At 37.8% G+C, this 23,355-nt stretch overlaps 1 protein-coding gene across 1 annotated transcript in view; it reads left to right on the top strand.

Moving 5' to 3' along the window:
• LOC139714114 (ileal sodium/bile acid cotransporter-like) overlaps positions 1-23,355 on the top strand; it is a 48,117-nt gene that overhangs the window by 5,477 nt on the left and 19,285 nt on the right. Inside the window, exons 2-3 of the mRNA XM_071625836.1 lie at positions 14,925-15,118; positions 16,883-17,087. Coding sequence (XP_071481937.1) covers positions 14,925-15,118; positions 16,883-17,087 — 399 coding nt within the window. The remainder of the gene's footprint in view (positions 1-14,924; positions 15,119-16,882; positions 17,088-23,355) is intronic.

Genomic DNA, 23,355 nt, shown 5'->3' with positions numbered 1-23,355 from the left:
ATATGACCTCAGCCATATTCAATTTCACAAGCGCGATCTCCATAAACCTCTTAAAAGTACTCGGACTGTTCACGAGGCCTGTGGCATCCTGGGCAATTTAAACAAGCCCCATGGGATTCGGAATGCGATTTTCTCGATTGACGACTCCTTATTTGATATCTGAAGATACCCGTTTGCCAAGTCAAGTGAGCTGAAGTATTTCGCCTCTCCTAATGCCTCTAATGCTTCTTCAATTCACGAATTGTCCTTTCATTAAGTTACCTGTAGTCAATGCAAATCTTAAGTAATCAACCTTCTTTTGCACTGCACACCACAAGGCAGGAAAAGAGACTCCCAGAGCGCAGGATGATGCCTCCATGTCAAGCATACTTTTAGCAGCATCTTATCTCAAGCATTTAGTTGGGGGTACTTTGCGGTAAGGGAATCTGATTGGAGATGGTCCGTTATTCTGATATCGTGTGGGATAATGCTGCAAAGTCTAAGATCCATCTCAGACAAAGCAAACACTCCTTCATACCTTAACAATCGCCTTACATTCTCGTGGCATGTCTACGCGCGACATGTGGATCCAGCGGGATCAATTCACCCACGGTCACATCCCACTATCAGATGCAGATCTCATTTCTACCCAGCATGAACAGTGTCTTGCCAACCATCAGCAGTCTTGTATATTTCAGGTCCGACCGTAGCAAGACCACCGCCCGTTAACTCTATCTTGTTTCATCTGTTGATAGCAACAGCCAACAGGTACAATATTCGAAAAATAATTCGGTACCCAGCTCAGAAAGTCTTCTTATCGCGTCAAGATGTCTCAGTGCCTAGAGGTACCTGTCCCACTACCAGTGATACCGCGGTCATCACAGGTTTCTGAGGACAACGAACTTGAGACGATCTCTGATACGCAGCCAGCTTGCCCGCCAGAGCTTTCCTCGCCTCCAGACGCAGAGGTCCCCTGTATCCCCTCCATTAGTCCCCTACCCCCGCTACTCTCCCTTCTCAGTTGTTATAGTAACTGATTCATCCATAATCCCTCTCCAGGGGTAAGTGTTATTTCATCGACATCGAGGAGGGAAGACCCATCGGCTTTTATAGTGGGCGGACTGTGAACTGGGAATAATGACGCCATAGATAGACAACCGTGGAGGTCTTAATCATGTTGCCTGTATCACCACTGTCAATGGTGACACGCACAATAAACTGCATGATGGTCACAAAGTAAGTAGACTAGCGAACCTGGACACATTAAGCTTGGGATGTGTTATCACTATCACTCTCGACCGGAACAGCTTCAGACAAATGAACCTGTTCTACTGGCACAAATCATCTGTCTCATCATCAGATTCCATCACATTTACAACTCAGTGCGCTTTAGCCATAAAACGCCTATCCTGCTCAGGAAGTTATGCTCACTCAAGAAATAATTATCGTGGCGGCGCACTTCATGGCACAATATTTGCTCTTAAGGTGCGATCACACATCGCCGGTTTAGATGGCGGTTCATGGAGGATCGGCAAATCGCCGTGCTCCGCCAAAGACCGTGTTCCCACCGTGCACATACCCTGGTCATCCGTCCCTCATCCGTCACAAACCCCGAGAACCGCGGAGAACCGCCAGAAAAATTAAACATGCTTAATTTTTCGTGGCGGTCACGGTGGTTTGAGATGGGCCGTGTTCAAAACGCCGTCCAATGTGTAAAGAACGCATCCTCCGTGTTTGCACCGCACGGATCCGTGATAATACCGTGTCAACACCGCCATAACTTTTCATGCAAAAACAAATGTTGAACTTAAAAGAGAATAATGTCTCCGGCGACACTTCGTGGCGGAGCAATAAAAAATGGGGAAAAAAGCAAAGATGAACCCATAATACTAGATCGGGTAATATACGTTGAATGCTAAAGTTTCATTACTTTTTTTTTTTATTTTGACACATAGAGCAGTAGAGTAAAATTAAAAATTTAATATTCAAAAAGTTCGTAGATTTGTTGAATAGTACATCAGTTACTTTAAAAGGTGGGTTCATGATGTTGTTAAAGTTTGATAGCTTAAAAGATGGCCAGCTACGTGAACCTGTAAGTTATACGCAGAAGACTTATAACCCAGTCCAAAATAAAAAGAGACTTTCCGAAACAGTCTACAAAAAAAAAAGCATTCGATTTTGGGAAAAATTTGTTGAAAATTTATCCATCTATGTGCAAAAACAAAATGGCATTTGCTACCGAAAATGCTGCTCCAAGGTTCTCTAAAAAGCGAACCCTGGCTGCAGGTTCGCTAAGAAGCGAACCCTTGCTGCCCTGCCAGGTTCGCCAAAAAGCAAACATGGCTGCCAGGTTTGCCAAAAAGCGAACCTGGCATACATCACAAAATCCTTTTCAAACAAGAGAAAATATTGCCCTGCCAGGTTTGCCAAAAAGCGAACCTGGCTGCCAGGTTTGCCAAAAAGCAAACCTGGCGTACATCACATATAATCCTTTTCAAACAAGAGAAAATATTATGTGCATTTTGATCTCCAAAATGCTGTCTAATTGTTTTCATTATATTTTCCTTCACTAAATGTGAAATTACCACTTTTGGTTTTGTGTATGAAGAGTGTAGATAAGTGAACAAACATTCGTCAGTGACAATCAATTTTACCTGTGTAATTACTCCGCGCTAATCGTTAATTTCAGCCCATTGGGCCATGTATGTCCGTAACAAAAAAACAAAAAAATTTTCAAGTTTTAAAAATAAAGCACTCAGTAAAGAGAAAAATACCAATGCAAAGTAAGCTCATAACCCTCTTCTGAAACACTCATAAAGAAACTTCTGCTCTGTAATAATCTAAGAAGTTAATTATTGTTAAAAAGTGTACATCTGTAAGAGACACATATAGTGTGATTGTATGTGAGCTTTATAATTTCATGAGGATTGATTTCTCGATTTTATTTTCTGATATTTATTTGTGATTTAATTGAAAGGTAGCATGGAACATCTTGATAACTACGATTAAGTTGGAATACTTGTTAATTAAACTCATTTGCAGTGTTTGTTTGTTTGTTTGTTTGTTTGTTTTGGGGTGGGTTTTTTTTTGGTAAATTGCATCGCACACATTCAAAATTTCCGAGAAAGATCTATATGGAAATGCTAAATTGCATAGATCTCTCATCTTTTGGCCACGGTGTATCAGGAGACAGAGAGTTAGAAGTGGCCTCTTAATGCCATAAAACAAAGAGCACTGTTACTGCGTCAGATGAGCTATACAACACAAGCAAAACATCTATAGATCTATACAGTTATGGAGCAAATCTTGATTAGGATTAAACAAAATATACCCTTAACTACCCACTGTCCATGTGGTTTCAGATGTGCACATACCCAGTTCAAGCCAAGTCTTCCTTGATACAAAAGTAGAAGGAAAATATCAGTGCAGATAATGATAAAGTGGCTTTTTGTCACTACTTCTCATGGTATTAGGGTGTACAACGAAAGTGTGCTCTCAGTGGATGGACAAAATAGTACTGTAAAAAAAAAAAGAGGAAAAAAGCAGTTTGGAGATACATGACATATGTGAAAATTGGGCGGGCAGCTACAGCAACCCCACAAACAACCTATGAGGTAGAAATACTAAGAATCCCACAAAATATGTGATTAATAAAGGAAATAATATCAACTGAGAGAGAAGTTGGATTCAGCTATTTGCAAATAGCTGTACCTGTACCAAATGCTCACACAGTCATTAGGCCTATACAAGGAGCATAATGTGAGTATCAAAAGTGCCTAATGCTTTAGAATACAGGAAAGTCCAATTAGACAAGTTTAAGATCTATGATTCCATTGTCAGTCTAGATGAGATACCTGAAGATGACACTTCAGTGAATGATAAACTTGATGTAAATGTTGGGGATTTAGTGTTTTAGATGAATATCACAGGGAAACATTTCCTGGTGAGGTTCTTTAAATCGGGGCACTAAGAGCAGGAATCTCAGGATCAATGTCATGCATATTGCAAGTGGTCATTGGAGGTGGCCTCAGCCACCAGATCAAATATTTTCCTTTAAAAAAGAAGAAAAAAAAAACACTGCCAGAAAAATCACACTACAAACAGTTGATGGCAATCGTGGTCAGTTTACAAGTAGCTGGAGACTGGGACTCGCATTCAAACTCTTTGCTCTGTAAATTATGTCCTTCTTTCCATTAAAGTCTCAATCATTCCATGTTACACTATTTTCAAGACAAAAAAAAAGTGAAATTAGTACTTCAATTTAACCATACAAACCAATAAGATTTTGTTTTTAACATGCTGAGAGATAAAAGATTTTTGGAATACTCACATTCATAGGGCAAGAGACACCATGATGTGTTTTCAACATCCACATTAAAATAGACTTTTTATTCTCACTCATTCTGGTCATCATGATAGTTTACTGTCAATTTGTTTTTATGTACAAATGTATCTATCTTTTTATTTCAAAACTTTGATCAGGTATAGCTACAATTCAGATATGTTTGAAAGGATTTTGTTTAAAATGCTTGCAAAATATAGTAGGCCTACACCATCAATTTTTTATGTGTGGCGCAAACCATTTCTGCACTGCTTTGTGTGTACTGTATACATGAGCAATGGATCTCTAGATAGTTTTATGGTGGCATCAATTAAATCTGATTCCAATATTAAATGAATTTCTTTTCTACGAATTAATATTCTAGACCATAATGTGTCTGTCAAAATGATATAGGCTACAACATGACCAGCTAATTTACCACGAAATGATATTTCTTTGGATAATGTAATCATCCTGTTGCTCAGTGAAGCACGAACTGTATGCAAGGTGATGATTTGGGGAAGGTGTTTGCACATTTCAGTAAAAAATGTGATTGCCATCTAAAATTATTATAAGTTTAAGACCCTACAGCATAAGAAGTCACTTAATTCTGGTAAAGGGATCTTTAAAAATCCATCAAAATAATGAAATCAATAACAATTTCAAATCGTACGTCTGTAACTGTACGTCCGTAACACAAAAAGGGTGCAATTAATGGCTAATTAGAAAAGAAAATAATTCTTCATTTCTGCACTTTTGGGTTGTTTAACATCTAATTGAAATGAAAAAGAATGAATATGCTGGAAAGTACCCACAATTCACAAAGTTTTCCACTTTAGATTCCAATGTCAGAGTACGTCTGTAACGGCCCTATTCTCCATCATATCAAGGTCAAAGTATTGATCGTATTGAATATGATTTTGTGATCACTTTACCTGAGATGGATGATAGAAATTAAAAGTATCAAATCTTGTGAATGAAATCAAGTCTAGTTGTGTGAGCTTTTTAAAGTGTACGAAATGTACGTCTGCAATTATGGAATTGCCCGTAAAAGACAATGAAAACAAAGAAATTCTGGAAAATTACAATTACACTAATTTTGTGAGAGTGAGATTTCATGGATAGTGCAGAATAAGACTAGATTGATACATTATTTAGTTATACCGTATGTCCGAAAAAAAAAATTACAACGGGGCCCTACGCAATGATATCTTTAAAAATATTGCATCAATCTAAATACAAATTCAGGGTATGAGACTATAACTCATTGCCCACATCTTACAGAAAACCCCATTCGATTTGCTTCAGTGGTCAAAGAGAAATGAGGAATTTTGTAGAGGATGTCGGGAATCTCTTTTGTCCAAGTTCTGTCTATTGTTCACACACAAAATCATCGAAGTGCTAAACTTGGAAGAATCAGACTCATGACACGCTTTACTACAATCCCCATTTCTCTGTGACCGCTTAACCAAATCGAATGGGGATTTCTGCAAAATAGAGCTAAGATGTCATATTTCAAGACCCTGAAGTAGCATTGAAAAAAAATAACCATATTGGATGTTATCAATGCGAAAATCTGATTGTAATTTTTGTGGGACATACTGCAGTATGTCCCTCAAAAATGACAATCAAATTTTCGAATTGATAACATCCAAAATGATCGACCTGTCTAAGTGCTACGTCGGGGCCTTAAAATATAACATCTTAGCTTTATTTTGCAGAAAGCCTCATTCAATTTGGTTAAGCAGTCACAGAGAAATGTAGATTGTTGTAAAGCATGTCATGAGTCTAATTTTTCCAATTTTAGCAATTCAATGCTCTAGTGCGTGAATAATAGACAGAACTTGGACAAAAGAGATTCCCGACATCATCTACAAAATTCCTCATTTCTCTTTGACCACTGGAGCAAATCGAATGGGGTTTTCTGTAAGATGTGGGCAATGAGTTATAGTTTCATACCCTGAATTTGTATTTAGATTGATTCGCTATTCTTAAAGATATCATTGCGGGGGGTCCCGTTGTAATTTTTTTTTGGGACATACTGTCCATGTATTTGTGAATCTGCCAATATAATCTATTTGCCCTATTTGATGGAAAAGATCAAACTTACTTGAATGATCCTTGATTTCAGGTAAGAAGTTTTGCAAGTGACATCCAATATTATTCCAAATCTGTAAATTCATATCGAAAGTGAGAAAAAAAAATCTACGCAGTTTGAAGTGTTCATTAGTTGCCCGGAGGTGCGCACTCAAGACCGATTAACTCGCAGCAAAGTTTTGAGCATGACCAAAACTGTTTCCAGTTGAGTCGCGGGGATTGCCGCAGAGGTCCACGCAGAACGCCAGTAGGAGGCCCATAGCGGCAGCACCTCGCAGGCAATTCTCCCACGCAGGTACTTCGCAGTCCCCGTGTGCGGTCATGGTAATGACATTCTGTGGGACTTCTGCCGTTTCTCAGAGGAATTCCTTCACTGAGTTGTCAGCCCCCACGCGCCTGGCACACAGGTTCCACAGAATAGCCGCAAGTAAAACGCATCCTGCAAGTAAGACACATGTATGCAAAAACTCGCCCAAATCCTTGTCCGCCCTCAGAAATTGTCCGGTATGCTGGAAATTCCCCATTGAAGCAACATGCCTGTGTAGCTTGTCCAGAAAGGACAAGCATGGACCTAAACATGGTTGCAGGTAAAAAGGATTTGCATGTATGTGCACCTCCGGGCGACCACGGTTGAGATACGAGCTAAAAGGTACTGTCATGTGCAGGTCATCTGCAGGGACCTCAGGGTAGTAAATATTGTTCTTCCCAAGTCACATGCAAGGCTTGCCTGGAAAGGTTTGACACGGCCTGAAGGCAAATCATTTGCCCAGCATATGTAGGGTCGATCAGTCGCAATGACTTTTCATGTCTATATAATATGTCATCAGTTGCTCCATTTGCTTTAACAATACACACGAAATACAAGACTGCCAACGAAAATTGATTGAAGGATAAATGACAGTCAAAAGTCATAACCCAGGACAGTATGTCAGTGTCACATTTTGAACTTGAACTCGTAATGTTAAGGTTTTCGCATCATGATGCATGAAGCAAACTTTAAATTTTGTACCCTGGAAAGCAGCAAACATAGTTATGTTATCCATTCTTTGACATTAAACAGGGGACAATTCTACACTTAAATTTTGTCTTTAATCATATTTACCTATAAATCGTTTGTCAGTGTTTTCGTTTGCGAGACGATACGTCTGTTTGTATCAGTGTGTACTCGCATTGCTTGTGTGTGTATGTGTGTCTGTATCTGTGGTTCTGCATGTGTGTGTGTGTGGGGGGGGGGGGGCACTTGTGTGTATGTTAACCCCTGAATGTAATATGTGAACGGTTACAGAACAAAACAATACATGAATGACTAGAAATCACAGCGGGTAGAGATGTGAGACGAATATAGATGAAAATTTAACGAAAATGATTGACAAAAGACGAAATCGATCCTGCTGTTTTGAGTGCTACGAGAGAGACTGACGAATTTCAACTGTAAATGACGAAAATGTATGCCAAATGACTAACTTGACTGGACTTTATTTGAAAATGAACGACGAAAGACGAATAATTTGAAAGTAAGATTGGCCTACTCCCGACATCCCGCGACGAAATTGAAGTAAAAATTTGTGAAATTGAATGAAAAAAGTTTGAAAATGAATGGGAAAACCTAAAGTATCTGATGATGGTCATTATATTTCTTATTTTATCTAAATGGGGTTTAAGGCAAATATCAGAGTCGCCACCTAATATTTAAAATTTAATCACTCATATTTTCTGCATTTTGCAATGTATCTTGCATATAGGACCGGAAATCTTTCTGATCTGAGATGGCATTTCGTGGATAAATATCTCAAATAGTAAATAGCATCTTCTATATTTCAACCTTGACAATAACATAACGACCACGTAGATCAGGTATCACTCTATAACAAATATACTGTATTAAAACCATTTCGAATTAAGATCAGAACTCCCTGTCCACAGTCTGATGCATGTACAAATTTATAAGGCTCCTTTCATTTGGTTTCTCCGAAAGAAATTCAATTTTTTGCGTGCTTTATGTGTTTCTTGTAAAGATGATTATATCTAACATTTATTACGTTAAGACTCGGAAAATTTTCTTCCGATTAATATAATTTCTTAAACCACATATATCCAACCATTAAAGTTTTACACTCATCACAAAACATTCTTCCTAAAGTTTAGCAATACATAAATTACGTAATTTTCAACTTCACTATCAATTTCACTTAATAGTCATCTTACATATGTAGCATCCACAACATTAATTTCTTGTATCATTCATTTTCACGGGAGCAAACAAAAATAACGAACTCTGACAAGTGTATCTGTGGCATCCAAAGCATGCCAGATAGTGGGGTAGAGTAAATAATGAAAAATTATTTTGTGATGTTGGAGCTCGTGCTCCTCCTTTAAAGATAAAATCTTGCACTTCCAGATTTGTGTACATTCTGTAAATCTGATCCATCGCGTCCACAAGTGGTTCCAAAAAAATAGTGACCCTGCATCACAAAACCAACAAAAAGTCGTCAAGTATGAATTTTTTGTTAAGGGTAGGTTCTGAAAGAGCAGACTCTAAGCTTTAAAATGATGTGTAACTCAATTCAGACGGACTCTCTTAAACTATCTAAATATTGGGAATAAAGCACACACTCTGGAAAATGAGAACTGAGAAAAAAGGCTCTGAAGTACAGGGTCTATTCAAGCCCTTAATCTTCACTAAGCCGTGGTGGCTGTGCGATGAATGGAACAAAAATCAGGATGTAAACCACTGGAGCAACAACAATAAAGATATCATCAGATTAAGCTGAAATTGAGCATGCTGTATCGATATATTCTGTCCATGATTAATGCTACCTTTCAAATCATTAGCATTATCTTTTCAAAATTTATTAGAGTTGAAAGTGTAAGAGTGTGCAAAGGATCTTCAAGAAATGAAAAGGGGCCTCTAACACATACCTGATCACAACACTCTACAAAATGAGGGGTTGTCGAAAACTGTTAAAAACACACTCTCCCACTCATTTTATGATCCCAATTTTAAGCATAATCTAGAAGAAAAATAACTATTTCAGAAAATACGGGAAACCCAATATTGAATTGGTTGACCCTTTCAGTTTTGTTTTGGGTTTTTTTTTTTTGTTTTGGTTTTGTGATGCACGGTCACATAAATCACCGAGATGCATGTCCTCCAATATTTATTCTGAAAACGGTATTGTCCGAGAGAAGGTAAAAACAAATACTTTAAGTAAATTGAGCAGGAGCTCCCTTACTCCCCGACTACTCACACAATAGCATAATGGCACCTCTCTTGATAAACTTGATGACGTTGATTATTAGTTAAAAGCTTCTGAAATCATAGGTTCATTTTGTAGAAATTATCATCATCTTCAGTTTCCTGAAAAATGTCTTTGGGGAAAAAATAGAGAATAGACAGATTAGAGAAGTTATATAAACACAAATCTAAAAGGGCTGGAATCAGAGTTCTTATAAGATAACTATGAATGAAAGAACAAAAGAAAAGTACGAAACATTTTTGGGGTCTAGAAAGGAGCAAATCAAAGAAGAAAGAAATGGTACAATGCAAATGTAGGAATGTTAATTGAATCGTTAGTAAAAATGAAGATATTACGCCACTATAGATGGAAGAAGTTGTAAAATATCACTCAAAGTTTTATAAAAAGAAAAACATGATACCAATAATATAAGCAAGTATATCAAGTTCTAAAGTTACAGACCATTATAAAATGAAAACAAAGAAAGGTGTGAAGGGATACTTTGCAAAGAGGAATGTAAATAAGCCCTATGCAGTATTTGCTTCGTAGAAAAACAAAGCGCCAGGGTCAGATGGAATCTCGGGGTCAATCGCTGGTTGGCCGCAGGTTAAACATTGCTTGTTGATGCTTCGACTGAGTCTTACATGTACGTAACACGCTTCTTGTCGAACACGAAACAAAAAGGTCTTGATGTCGAAACTTGCTGTTTACGAAAGGCGAACCTCATGTGTGATTATGGAAATGACAGTCATTACCCACGCCGATGAAAATCGGCAGGGGGTTATGTAAAGGGTTCCGTATGTTTGTTTGTTTGTTTGTTTGTTTGTTTGTTTTTTTGTTTTTTTTTTGTTTGTTTGTTTGTTTGTTTGTTTTTTTGTTTGTTTGTATGTTTGTTTGTTTGTTTGTTTGTTTGTTTGTTTGTGTACAAGATAACAAGAGAACGGGTAAACGGATTTGCACGAAATGTTCAGGGAATGTTTGGATAATGACAGGAAAGAATCGATTAGATTTTGGTGATAATCGGTTGACCCTTGCAAATTCTGTGTGACCTTGAAGTTTTGACCCCATGGTATAGTGACCATTCCGAAAATTTCCCGTTTCTCACTTTGCGATTTTCCGCTACCATACGAAGACATAAACTCCCCAACGATCCGACTTCGCTGCTCAAATGTTCGTAAGAATTCCGAAATTTACGTTTAGGCCTATTTGAGGGACTATGTCCTTCTAGATTTATGAAAGTTCGTTCTCCGTCATCACAAACTGGCCCGTATTTTGATGATTTTTCAAATTAACATTGATTGTTTTTTTCGTTGGAGGAGCATTTTGCTCGGTCGCAGTCACACTGCACGATATGCGTGCTCAATGTCAATGCGTGTGCAAGGCCGCTGAAAATGCATCGCGCTCTACACTGTTGGTGCAAAATTGCACCGGGGACGTTGCGGCGCTCGTTGGTGGCCGAATACTGGTGCAGTAGACATTTGCATTCAACCCTTGCATTGAATAATTCCCGTAGACACTAATCATAGGGGTAATTGCCTAGGGGGTACGTAAATTTTGTTTTTCTTTTTTGCTTTTGTGGATACCATCAAAGATCGTACACTCATACGACCTTTGATATTTGATGATTTTTCAAATTAACATTGATTGTTTTTTTCGTTGGAGGAGCATTTTGCTCGGTCGCAGTCACACTGCACGATATGCGTGCTCAATGTCAATGCGTGTGCAAGGCCGCTGAAAATGCATCGCGCTCTACACTGTTGGTGCAAAATTGCACCGGGGACGTTGCGGCGCTCGTTGGTGGCCGAATACTGGTGCAGTAGACATTTGCATTCAACCCTTGCATTGAATAATTCCCGTAGACACTAATCATAGGGGTAATTGCCTAGGGGGTACGTAAATTTTGTTTTTCTTTTTTGCTTTTGTGGATACCATCAAAGATCGTACACTCATACGACCTTTGATATTTGATGATTTTTCAAATTAACATTGATTGTTTTTTTCGTTGGAGGAGCATTTTGCTCGGTCGCAATCACACTGCACGATATGCGTGCTCAATGTCAATGCGTGTGCAAGGCCGCTGAAAATGCATCGCGCTCTACACTGTTGGTGCAAAATTGCACCGGGGACGTTGCGGCGCTCGTTGGTGGCCGAATACTGGTGCAGTAGACATTTGCATTCAACCCTTGCATTGAATAATTCCCGTAGACACTAATCATAGGGGTAATTGCCTAGGGGGTACGTAAATTTTGTTTTTCTTTTTTGCTTTTGTGGATACCATCAAAGATCGTACACTCATACGACCTTTGATATCATCACACTCTCGGCTTGCTATAATCAAAATATCCCGCAAGAAAACGGCGTATTTCTCGATTTTTAGCGCTTTTTCCGCGACCCGTCGCGTAGACAATACTCTTAAAACTGGACTTAATTCGCGCGCGCTTGGAAAAGTTCCGATTCTGCACTTTTGACGGTGGAATTTGGGATTTTCGATGGATTTTTGGAGGAGACTTAAGGACTTTCCTGTACGTGAATGAGTGTTAATACCGTATGTGTAATTATGTGATTTGCGTGTGATGTGACTGTAGAACCAAAGATCGTACACTTCAGTGTACGATCTTTGGTAGAACTCACTGGCTGGTGATAAAGCACACTGGCAATTAAGTGGCCGAATTCTGGTAGATGACCGAATGCACATTATGTTTACCCCGACTTTGTACTTAGGCGTGGGTCTGCCGCCTTTGACGGCCCCTCTCTAGTTTTAGCTGCAAGAGTACAGAAAGTCATTAGACAGTTTGTACATGGAAATCAGACAGGTTATATGCAAGGTCGTCTGGCAGTCACTACTATGAGATTGACATAAGATAATATTTAATACATCAGGGAAAAAATGGTCAAACTAGAACAATTATGCCAGCACATTTTTCCCAATACTTTGATGTTTCATATGTACGATTTCTCAATTCATGCTACATTTTGGTGAGTCATTTTGCAAATGGATTTCTATCCTGTACACAAATGTTTTAAGTTTGGTTTGGTCAATGATTGGATTTCTAGAAGTTTTGATATCAAAAGAGGCACGCAACAAAGATGCCCATTGTCGTCATTGTCATTTATCCTAGCTACTAAATTTACGTGAAAAAAAAAGAGTAACAAAAACTAACGATATCAACCCTCTAAACATGGCTGAGTATCCTAGTTTAAAGGTGTTGCAATATGCAGATGATACGTTTTGGTTTTGGATTTTTTGTTTTATTTTGTTTTGTTTTTTATTAGGGATGAAATCAAAGGAATTCTAATCGCATCAATTTGGGGATGTGCCAGGTCCAAGAATAAACAAAGAACAAACAGTTATGATGTACTAAGCCTAAGGAGATAGCTATTGTAGTTGGAACCTGGAGAATCATAACCTGCTATGGCCAACAAATCTGTGAAATACGTAGTTCATTATATGCATTTTCATAAGCTCTAAAGATGAACAAGGAGCAAAAGATGACGAAACTGCTGAAAGTACTTGACAGCTTGTCAAAAAGAAATTGAAGTATTTTAGGAAGTTGCTGTATTTAAAAGTTTGTCACTTATCAAATTACTGATTTCATAATTGTTGATTCTATCCTTTCATATCTGTTGAAGAGGATAGAAAGCATTAATAATTAATATGTTTAAATTGATGTGGAATTGGAAAACAGAAAAAAAAAGTTAAAATGGTTTTTCTACTGAAAGAATACAGTAAAGACGGTATGAAAAAAAAAAATGTTTGATACAGAGAGGAAATTGTTCAGCTTCCGACTGAAGTAGTTAGGTAGATTTTTCGACTAGATATTTTGGAGCGTTGAAAACGTCATAAGCGCCATTGTTGCTTAACTTTTCTCATAATTATCACGGCACTTGATCATTCATTTGTTTGACAAGAACATTCTTAATCACAAGTAAAATTGAAAAATCTTGTAAGGAAATCTTAAGGGCGTGGGAATACATTAGATATTGCCGTACGCTGAAAGATATTTGTATAACTAGTAAATCAGTAAAAGTGTTCAGATTATTTGGCACATTATCTACGTGGTCTATGATAATTTGTTGTTGTTGTTTGTTTGTCCGTTTGTTTTTGCTTGGCTTGGGGTTATTATTGAGGCTTTCTTTTCGACAGTGGTCTGCTTTACCAAGGAGATCTGTTTACGGTAGATTGCTTTCGTTGAATTTAGCACATCAAATCACAGTCGCGTTGCAGACGAAGTAAAGGCATGATGGTATCTGTTTACGCAAGACTGAATCGGGCGATACCATGAGGTGTGTGAGTCGAGAGGGCGAAGGAAGAATCTAACAGTATGTTAGACAAGAGAACGAGTTCAAAACTCCCTATTACTGATACGATACAAGTAGTGATCGTGTACACAACTTATTCCTTCGACAAATATATGTTCAAACTCATATTTTCTTCATTAGGAAGAAAAACTGAAGGCTAATATTGATTTGAATTCAGTCTTAAACAGAATCTTGTTCAGATAAGAGCAAACAAATTATGAGAGTTTAATTTGACATTTGATTATAAGTTATAATATGCTGAAAGAAAAATCACCTTTTTAGATGGAGAAAATCTAATGATGCTGTATGTCTAAATTGTTGTATTTATAAGGATGTAAAACACGCAATTGTTGCATGCAAATTGAATGAGCCCCTCCTCAAATACTTGAGAGAAATATTACCAGATAATATTCCAAGTAAAGCTGACGGTCAGTGTTCAACATTTACTCAAGGTAGACTGTGGAAATAAATTTATTTTATTTCTTATTATAGGTTTTCAATTATTCACAAATTTATTGGAGATCACAAAATTACAGGAAAGTGATTAAAAAGAATAGTCGCAGCCAAACAAATTTTTAGAGAGAAATTTCGAAAAGAATATGAATAGAATATCAGTCACACCAGACAAAGCATTTTTCCAACACGGTTGTTGCGTGTTATTTGAAAAAGAAAATTAAACAGAATACTTTTTTTTATCTTTTTTTTTGTTAAAATTACTGTCTTGCCAATTATCATTTTGTCATGGTGTAATTTGAGTCGTACAGTCATTTTGTACCTTTGAATGTAAACAATGCGTCAGATTATGCACATTATAAATCCTCTGATGAGGCAAAGAAAACAAAAATGCAGGCTGCATGTGTTACTACTAACTTTGATGAAGTTCAACGATAATTACAATGTGATAATCCGAGTGATAGTAATATGGTACACTGTAATAGCAAATGTCTCGGCAATGATAATAATGATGATGGTGTGAATTTGTTGCTCAATAGTTTCGTCATCCCGTTGGTTTCTTCGTCGGCTTTGCCTCGCAGTTCATCACCATGCCGCTCATCTGCTTCGTCTTTGCCCTCGTGCTGAAACTTGAGCCCCCCTTCGCACTCGGACTGCTAATAATAGGGTGCTGTCCTGGTGGCACCGTCTCAAACCTTTTCACGTTCTGGACAGACGGTGACATATGCCTCAGGTGAGCTAAAGAACACGAACTTAATGACAAGAATAATGTTATAAACTGCTACGTATATTAATTACCATTATCATTGCGACCTTAAATTCGCGTTTAGGGCTGGAAGAGTCGTACAAAAATAACGTATGCTGTCAAGACGGTGCCAACCAAAAGAATTGAGAGAATTCATCATCCATTCTAATTTTCTTATATATATATATATATATATATATATATATATATATAAATATTGGATGTAGTTCAATGTTTGTATAGGTTTTTTGCGGTCATTTTCGCACGTTTGTCTTCAGGTCGCAAGTTGCAAGGCATAACATCGACTTCATATTTCAGAGAACATTGTGTAAATATATTTCATTAGTACAGACACACTAAGACCTTCCTCCCATGAGGCCTCCACCACCAGGAAACAGACAGCTAATTCAACTGCGATGAATTCCCCTTAAATCAAGACTGCAATCAATAATTACCTTGGTGTGCATAGCTGCCGTTTCCCAGCGGAAGAAAATATGTACTTTTCCCAATAAAACATATAGCCTATAGTTATAATGTATATCATTAAGGAAAAATAATAAACTGGTGTTCAAATCAAAGCAAATGAACATTTATTGCGATTGTTAGTGAAAAGGATAATGCTGAAATGCGCTTTCATGAAGTGTGTAACAATAAACAAATGTTCCTATATATGCAAACATAGTTAATGAAAACGTAGAAAACACAAAGTCACGATGAGTGCTTAAAGCATACACAGTGGATGAAAACACATGATCATAATGATTACGAGATAAGATCGGAGTACTATTGTTAAATAGATTGCTCTGAAACGAATGTGAATGCTGGAATAGCGCCGTTGCGCAGTCACCTCCCCGTCTCTCGCAAAATTGAATAACCGTTCAGCGAAGTTGGAGTATTTTCTAAGAATTTGAATGGCAACCTTTTAGAGTTGATTGGCATGAAAATAGATTCGACTATGAAAAATGGATTTGAATGACAAAACAAGCCCTCAAAACTGAATGATCATAGTATCAATTTTGACACCGCAGTAACCTACATATTTTATCATTATAACTTAATGTTTCAAATCACCTTATTCACAGAGCGTGACAACTACGCACACACAGGAGAGGGAAATTGTGCACTATTTCATAACATTATGTAGTGGTTTTGATGTGAAAAATGATAATTCACAATTAGCGAACCAAAGAAATCCATATAACTCATAGCAGGAGAGGTCTTGACATGACGAGTATTGAATAAACATGATTCATCTTAATAATAACGATAATAATGACGATAACAATAATAATAATAATAATGATAATAATAATAATAATAATGATAAGGTCTTATTTACCCAGGGTAGCCTCTTCAGAGTTGCCACTGCTGTACCCGAAGGCCTGCCATTATTATTACCCTAGCGTTGCCAGGTATCCATTTATTCACCTGCGTCTTAGTTTATTCTACATTGATATATTCTTATGTTATTTGAAGAACACCGAAATAAATTTTCCGTAAATCTCGAAATGATCACGAGTCTCAGAAAAGTAATAGTTTACACTTATGCTACGATCAAAAACACAAACGATCACTTTTACTATTGCGCCTTTTTTCTTATCCTTGAAATCTATTTTCAGAGTAGACGTATAAATAGAGATAAATATATCTACATTTTTATTGTTTAATTTCGTCCTTGTATCTTTTGAATTTCGACCATATCGCTGCACACATTTAACCACGGTCTCACAATCATTGTCCCTCTCTCATCAGTGTGTGCATGACAACGGTGTCGTGTATAGCAGCAATTGGAATGATGCCCCTGAACCTCTTTATCTACTCCCGGAGATGGACCACAGAGCAAACCAAGATTCCCTTCATTAACATCTTCACCACGCTGGTCACCATCATTGTCCCTGCCGTAGCTGGCATGATCATAAGGCGCTTCAGTCTTAAGTGGGCCGGTCGTGTCTCGCAGGTAAAGTAAACAAAACAAAACAAAAACAAAACAAAACGAAACAAAACAAATCTACATTTGCACAGACAGAGAAACAAGAAACAAGACAGAGAAAAAAATTGAACGGGCAAAGAACAGAAGGCTAGCAGAAAACAAGGAAAGGAGAAATATGTAAGAAATTTCAATGCAAAACTTGCTAGCGCAAACTGCAGGGGGTCATCCCAGGAGACCTACACCCACGAACCATACGGCTTACGAGACCGACATTGGAAATAGATCCATGAGTCATACAGCTCACGAGTTATACAGCCCACGAGTCATACCAAGGAGGTTCGAGAGATGGAGTTACAACTGACTATAATTATTCAATCAGCTGTCGGTCTTCTATGGATGGACAAAAGAATTCCACACGTGCATTTGTGCCTTTGATGTTCGATGCTTGAAGCCGCCATCTTTCTGAGCAATCTGAAGATTCGTTTTCAACGCTAACATAATATCGGTTGAATGCTGCTCGTTTATATATCAAATGCAATGAAATTTCACCTAATGATAAAGCACATAAATCGAAAGTCAATTCCGTTCGAAAATATGTGCAAAAGTGTAAATCTGAGCTGTATTTTGTGAAAGTGTTTGAAATTTTACCCTCATGGAAAGCCGGTTTTATCACTTTTCTCCTTATTTCCGCCAAATGAAACTAATATGGTATCATCTTCAAGTATAGTTCTTTATAAATTAATATGTGAGATTAGCGTACAGATACGTAGAGTCGAGTAAGTTTGATATCTATTTGAGCAATATTTGAGCAATTTCTATTCGCGCACCCCCGTGCCTTTACCGTTGTCTACCGCCCATCGTTTGTAAGTGGGGATAGCGAAAAGTAATTACCATATCACAAAGACATATCTTCTTTTGAAAGTGGCTGGTGATTATGCAATGAGACACGAGTCAATTCTCTTCGCATCTGAGTGACAGATCCAGTTTGACACATACTTCAAATATATTTGAGTGGTGGCTTCGAGCATGGGATCAGAACGAATAAAGCTAGGCTTACACTTGCGCGATTTTGTGGCACGCATTGGCACGACTCGAGTCGGGCCAGTGCGCAAACTAGTCGTAAACTGGCGTGAAGTGTGCGTAAACCCGTCGTGACTGCGTGCCATGTCGGGACGAGAATTTTGAAATGTTCAAAATTTTGGTCACGACAAAATATCGCGACCGGGTCGTGAACTATGCGCAAACTGTTCGTGAACTCGTCGTGAACTCGTCGGGACGATGCGGGAGGATGCCATGCGTGCCAGTGCGTGGCAGTGGGCGCCCTGCCACGACTGTCACGAATAGTTCATGAACAGCTCACGTCGAGTTCACGTGTTGTTAACGACTTGTTATAGAATTGGTGCGCGTCGCAGCGTGGCCGTGGAAGCCGTGGAAACCTAATGTTACGATGAGCTGATATCAGATACGTTACTTAAAATTTGCTTCATTTAGAAAAAAGTATGCTGTTATATGAAAGCAAAGCTCCGGTACTTTTGAATACTTTAGGTAACAGTAAATCACACAACAGAAATTACTGAAGAAAATTAATATTTTTGTAAATAATAGTGTGAGAACGGTAACGGCCCATCAGATACGTTACCATCAAACATGTCAGATACGTTACCAATGAAATGTATCGGCGCGCGCTTTTGTGCGCGGATTTAACCGCCTGACATTGTGCTCTATACAACTTGATAAGAAAACATGCAGTTCTAAAAGGAATTAAAAGTTTATTTAATGGAAAATCGGTTTTCAAGTGGCCAAGATATCCAAAATAAAGTAAAAGAAAGAGGTCCTAACAAAATGTGATGGCCGATCTACTTTTTTTAACATGTCCTTTTACTTTACTATGGACATCTCATCCATTTCTAAACTGATTTTCATCAAATAAACTTTTCGTAAGTATAAGTGGATTTTGATTATTTTGCAAAAGGTTAAAATCTGAATCCTCATCTAAACCAGAATTATAATATAAGTTTTCTCGGCCAATTTCGCACTTTTGTCAGTCCATTTGATAAAAGGTTCATTCAATTTAGCGAAAATCCTCGTCGCTGCACATTCTGTCATTCAAAATTGCAACTTGTTCATTCAATTTAGCATTTCGATCAATGAAATTCGTACATGTGCCTTTCGAATTCGTAAAACGGGCATTCAAATTGGCACGTGCTCTTCAGTCATTCAGATTCGCCAGCACTGGCGGAAAATGGTATTTCAGTCATTCAATTTCGCGTATATGGGCAGTCAAATTCCAAACATGTTCATTCAAATTGGCGTAATGTTATTTCTTTTTTGAAAAGGTGAGAACCGTGATTTATACGTATTTGAGTGTGAATCTTTGTTTCATCCACACACTGTTAAGTACAATGTAGATAGCAAACGTATCTTTGACCCTAAATAGTTTGTTGTTCTGTAACACCCCTTTTCATACATGTTATCAGAACTATACATAACCAGTACCATAGATCCAATTCACTTTCTTATGTCCAGTCATGGCAGTACGAGTCAAGAAGACGGGAAAAAATCATAGAAGCATTTGAGGGTAATAACCTTGATAAATTGATGGCTAGAGCTGATCCAAGAACTTGATTCCTAATGATGATTAACGCAATATAGCACCCACCAAATGAAAATAATGAAACATGCAGATGAAAGAAATAATCACGATGTAATCCTTCTCCCAATTAATGTCAAAACAAACTTAAGATTAAGCATCTGTGAATGAAATAATGCTGTCGAACATTATAAACACATACACATATTTTGAAAGTACTGTTGCAAAGGGGATATCAGAATAAAGAATGAATACAAAAATATGAAATGTTAAGATGCTTGCAAACAACACCTATGATGAGTGAAAATGGAAAAAAAAAGAATAAAAGCATTAACATGTTTGCTAAATTGACTGCAGTAAATGCGAAATTGGATGCCCAAGAATAAATTCGAATGAACGAGCGCAGCGTATACGTGATCACTAGACTACAGTATATCATGCTAAATTGAACGAACGATTGGGGAAATGGTGCTTGTCTTACGAATTTGAACTGAAAAAGTGCTGATTCGAATGATCTTAAAGATAATTTGAATGCTCCAAAATGAATTTGAATGAAAAGATTATAAAATTGAAATACACAACATGCCACTAGGCTAAATTGTGCTAAATTGATTGCACAAATTTGGAATTGGACTGAAAAAAGTGCGAAATTGGCCGGGAAAACCTATATTATCCCTTAGAATTATGGCATTTACAAAAAGTGCCGTCAGATATGTTAGAAATCCATTTTGTTTCTGCTTTGTTGAGGTTTTGTGTGTGTGTGAGCGTTTTGTATACCACAATAAATTTTTGTCTGTAGAAATCAACTTAGGACTTTTTAGGGCTGAAGTCTGGTACCCACCTTATGCTGTCAACTTTACTGCAAACGAGGCTACATGAACGCTCTATACCTTTGTTCATTATAATTCTGCATCTTATCTACATAAAATGCGCTCAGTATCATGGTTAAGGTCAAGAGCACTTCCTTGGTTGCACAATGCTCTGAAAATGACTGCAGGATTAATGACGTCTAGCGTTTTGCATCAGGTTGCTTTTAATCACATGGTTGAGTGATCTGGGTTTGATGTAAATCGGTAGTTAAATGTGTCAATAAACATAAATGCTTTGTCAGATACGTTACCATCGTTTGTCGATTCGTGAGACCTAATTCATTACGGACAGGAACAAAGAAAAATTGATTTGTGCGTATCATGTACACAGAAATATTTTCCAACTTCATTTTTACCGTCTTCCATGTAATTACAAAATGTCGGAACTATATCAGATAAAAAGAATTGTTGATTTGTGTTTGTTTGGTTCTCGTATATCAAAGTTTTGTCGAAGGGTTATCTTATCTTCTACCTATGACGAAATCCTGGGGTTTTTTTACGTTTAGAAGTGTGGTGTTTTAACGAAAATAGTCACATTGTGATGTTCTTACAAGTTAAAATAAATTTATTGGCATGATTGGTGTTTGGTCTGAAACGTATGCTAACGGAACTTTTGATGCGTCAGATACGTTACCACACACCGTTCTTCTTCCGATCCAGAATGTATTTAATCTGACAGAGATGTTACCTGGTATTTGCTATTTATGAGAAGTGTAATACTTATTCATGATGTTTCATACATAATCAATGAGATTATCGATATAATTCAAATGCAGGTACAAAGTTAAATTAAGGTAACATATTTTAAATCGAAATATATTTATTTTCTTGCTTTTTATTTAGCCTTCACTTTATAAATCAGGATCATTTTTATTACACATAAGATCACGGCTGACTCCAAATTGTTTTCATGATGTTTGTTTATGTTTAAGCTTGTGGTTTTACATAAGCATTGCCATTTTAAAGCGAGAAATAAGCAGACAATCAACGATTTTCTATGTTACCTCTGGTAACGTAGCTGATATATGGTAGGCCTACTAACATGTAAAAAAGGACTCTGCGTTTGGAAATGTTTCTAGAAAAAATATGTGCTTTCAAAAATCGCCCACTGATTGTTTTGTATTCCTAAGGAATCAAACTCTCTGAATTGATAGAACATGAATGAAATCTTTGATGTTGAATTTTTGTCATTTGTACAACTGTAACTGCACACTTTTTTGGAGAATGGCTCTAGAGCAGCTGCCAGGTATAGACATCTTCTCTTCTCTGCAATGATTGTGTCTCTGGCATTCAGCATGTTGTCTCTTCCACAGCCCATCCAAAAAATGACCAGGGGTTGGGGAGGCCCCCTTTTTATATGGCGTGCCCAAGTCGGCACGACACCGTCCGAATTGCGCAAACTCGTCGTGCCAATGCGGGAAGTGCGTAAACTATGCGCAAACTATGCGCAAACTATGCGTGAACTCGTCGTGCCAGTTCGTGTAAATGTGGACACTGATGGGCTCGTATTCGTGAACTATTCGTGAACTCGACGTGAACTATGCGTGAACTATTCGTGAACAGTGCTGGAGCCTCCCACTTCGTGCCCCCAAATGGCACGACTTGCCACGACAAAATCGTGGCCAAAAATCGTGCCAGTGTCAGCCTAGCTTAGGACTGTTGTGACTCCATATCTTGAACCGCCTTGGTCATACAGCCCATGAGTTCGACACTATATACGCACAAAAGGCTCACGAGACCGACCCTACGCAAACCATGGACCTATACTAACGAATCCAACCACTGTGAAGTACGAGATCCGCCGCCACCTGACTGCGCGCATCTTAATGAGTATACATACAAGTGTTTCGAAGATGATGATTGCATAATCATGCATCGTCACTGACAAAGGAACTGTTTCCCTAATTCCAGTCTTATTTGATATTAATTGCCTGATGCACCTTTTCAGGCGGAAACGCCTTTAAAGAAACGCCAATGATGAGAAGCTGCAAACGTCAGAGCATGACTAAATTTGTGTCATTTGATTGGATACTGAGTAGTGCAGATTCGCTCGCAATCGCTCACAAAAACGACCTTGCCTAACAGTGACACATACATATCCGCTTCCTCTACTGTCTCTTTTTACTCTAGAAAAATGTGCGGAAAAGATGGAAAATGACATTTCAAATCATAATCAATCAGCTTTAAAGTTAGCTTTCTCTTTAACAGTATCTGCACTTCGCCAATGTAGATACCTGAGCGGTGATATAATGAATACATACCACAACTACACATGCATTTTCCTTGATTTAAGATAATATATCTTATGAACATTTGATTAATAGAGTCTTCAAGGTGCGTTGTGTTTTGCTCTGGATTGCCGGTGGCGGATAAAAGATCAAAGCAGGAAAGAATTTTTACAATCTTTTTGTGACACTTTTGACATAGACAGAGGCCTGCAGTAATTAACGAAATGATGAATGTCCATGTGTAGTTCGTCCATGCGCAAGCAAAGCCTACGAGACCGACACTACGCTAAAGAGGCTCTCGAGACTGGCACTGGAGAATATGCTGACGAGACCGACACTAGCAAAGAAGGCCCGCGAGATCGACAGAATAAACAGCGCCTTCTATAATGTAAACTGCAAACATGTATCTGTACAGGGTGTTGCATTAATGACAAAAAAGAGAAAAAACTTTCGTCACACTATCAAGCGCAAGATTGTAAATAGTGATTATAAAAAAGTTCTAAATGAAAATTATGATTGAATATAATTCAAATTGTTCAGAAAAATATCTTCTTAGCTATTACACCTGTTAAGTAGTCCCTGACACAGTTTTTAATCATAATTAAGCT

This window comes from Diadema antillarum, unplaced genomic scaffold (assembly GCF_040938485.1).
Source record: "Diadema antillarum isolate AM-2024a unplaced genomic scaffold, OU_Dant_1.0 seq00002164_RagTag, whole genome shotgun sequence".
NCBI lineage: Eukaryota > Metazoa > Echinodermata > Echinoidea > Diadematoida > Diadematidae > Diadema > Diadema antillarum.
This window is presented reverse-complemented; position numbering and strand designations above follow the sequence as displayed.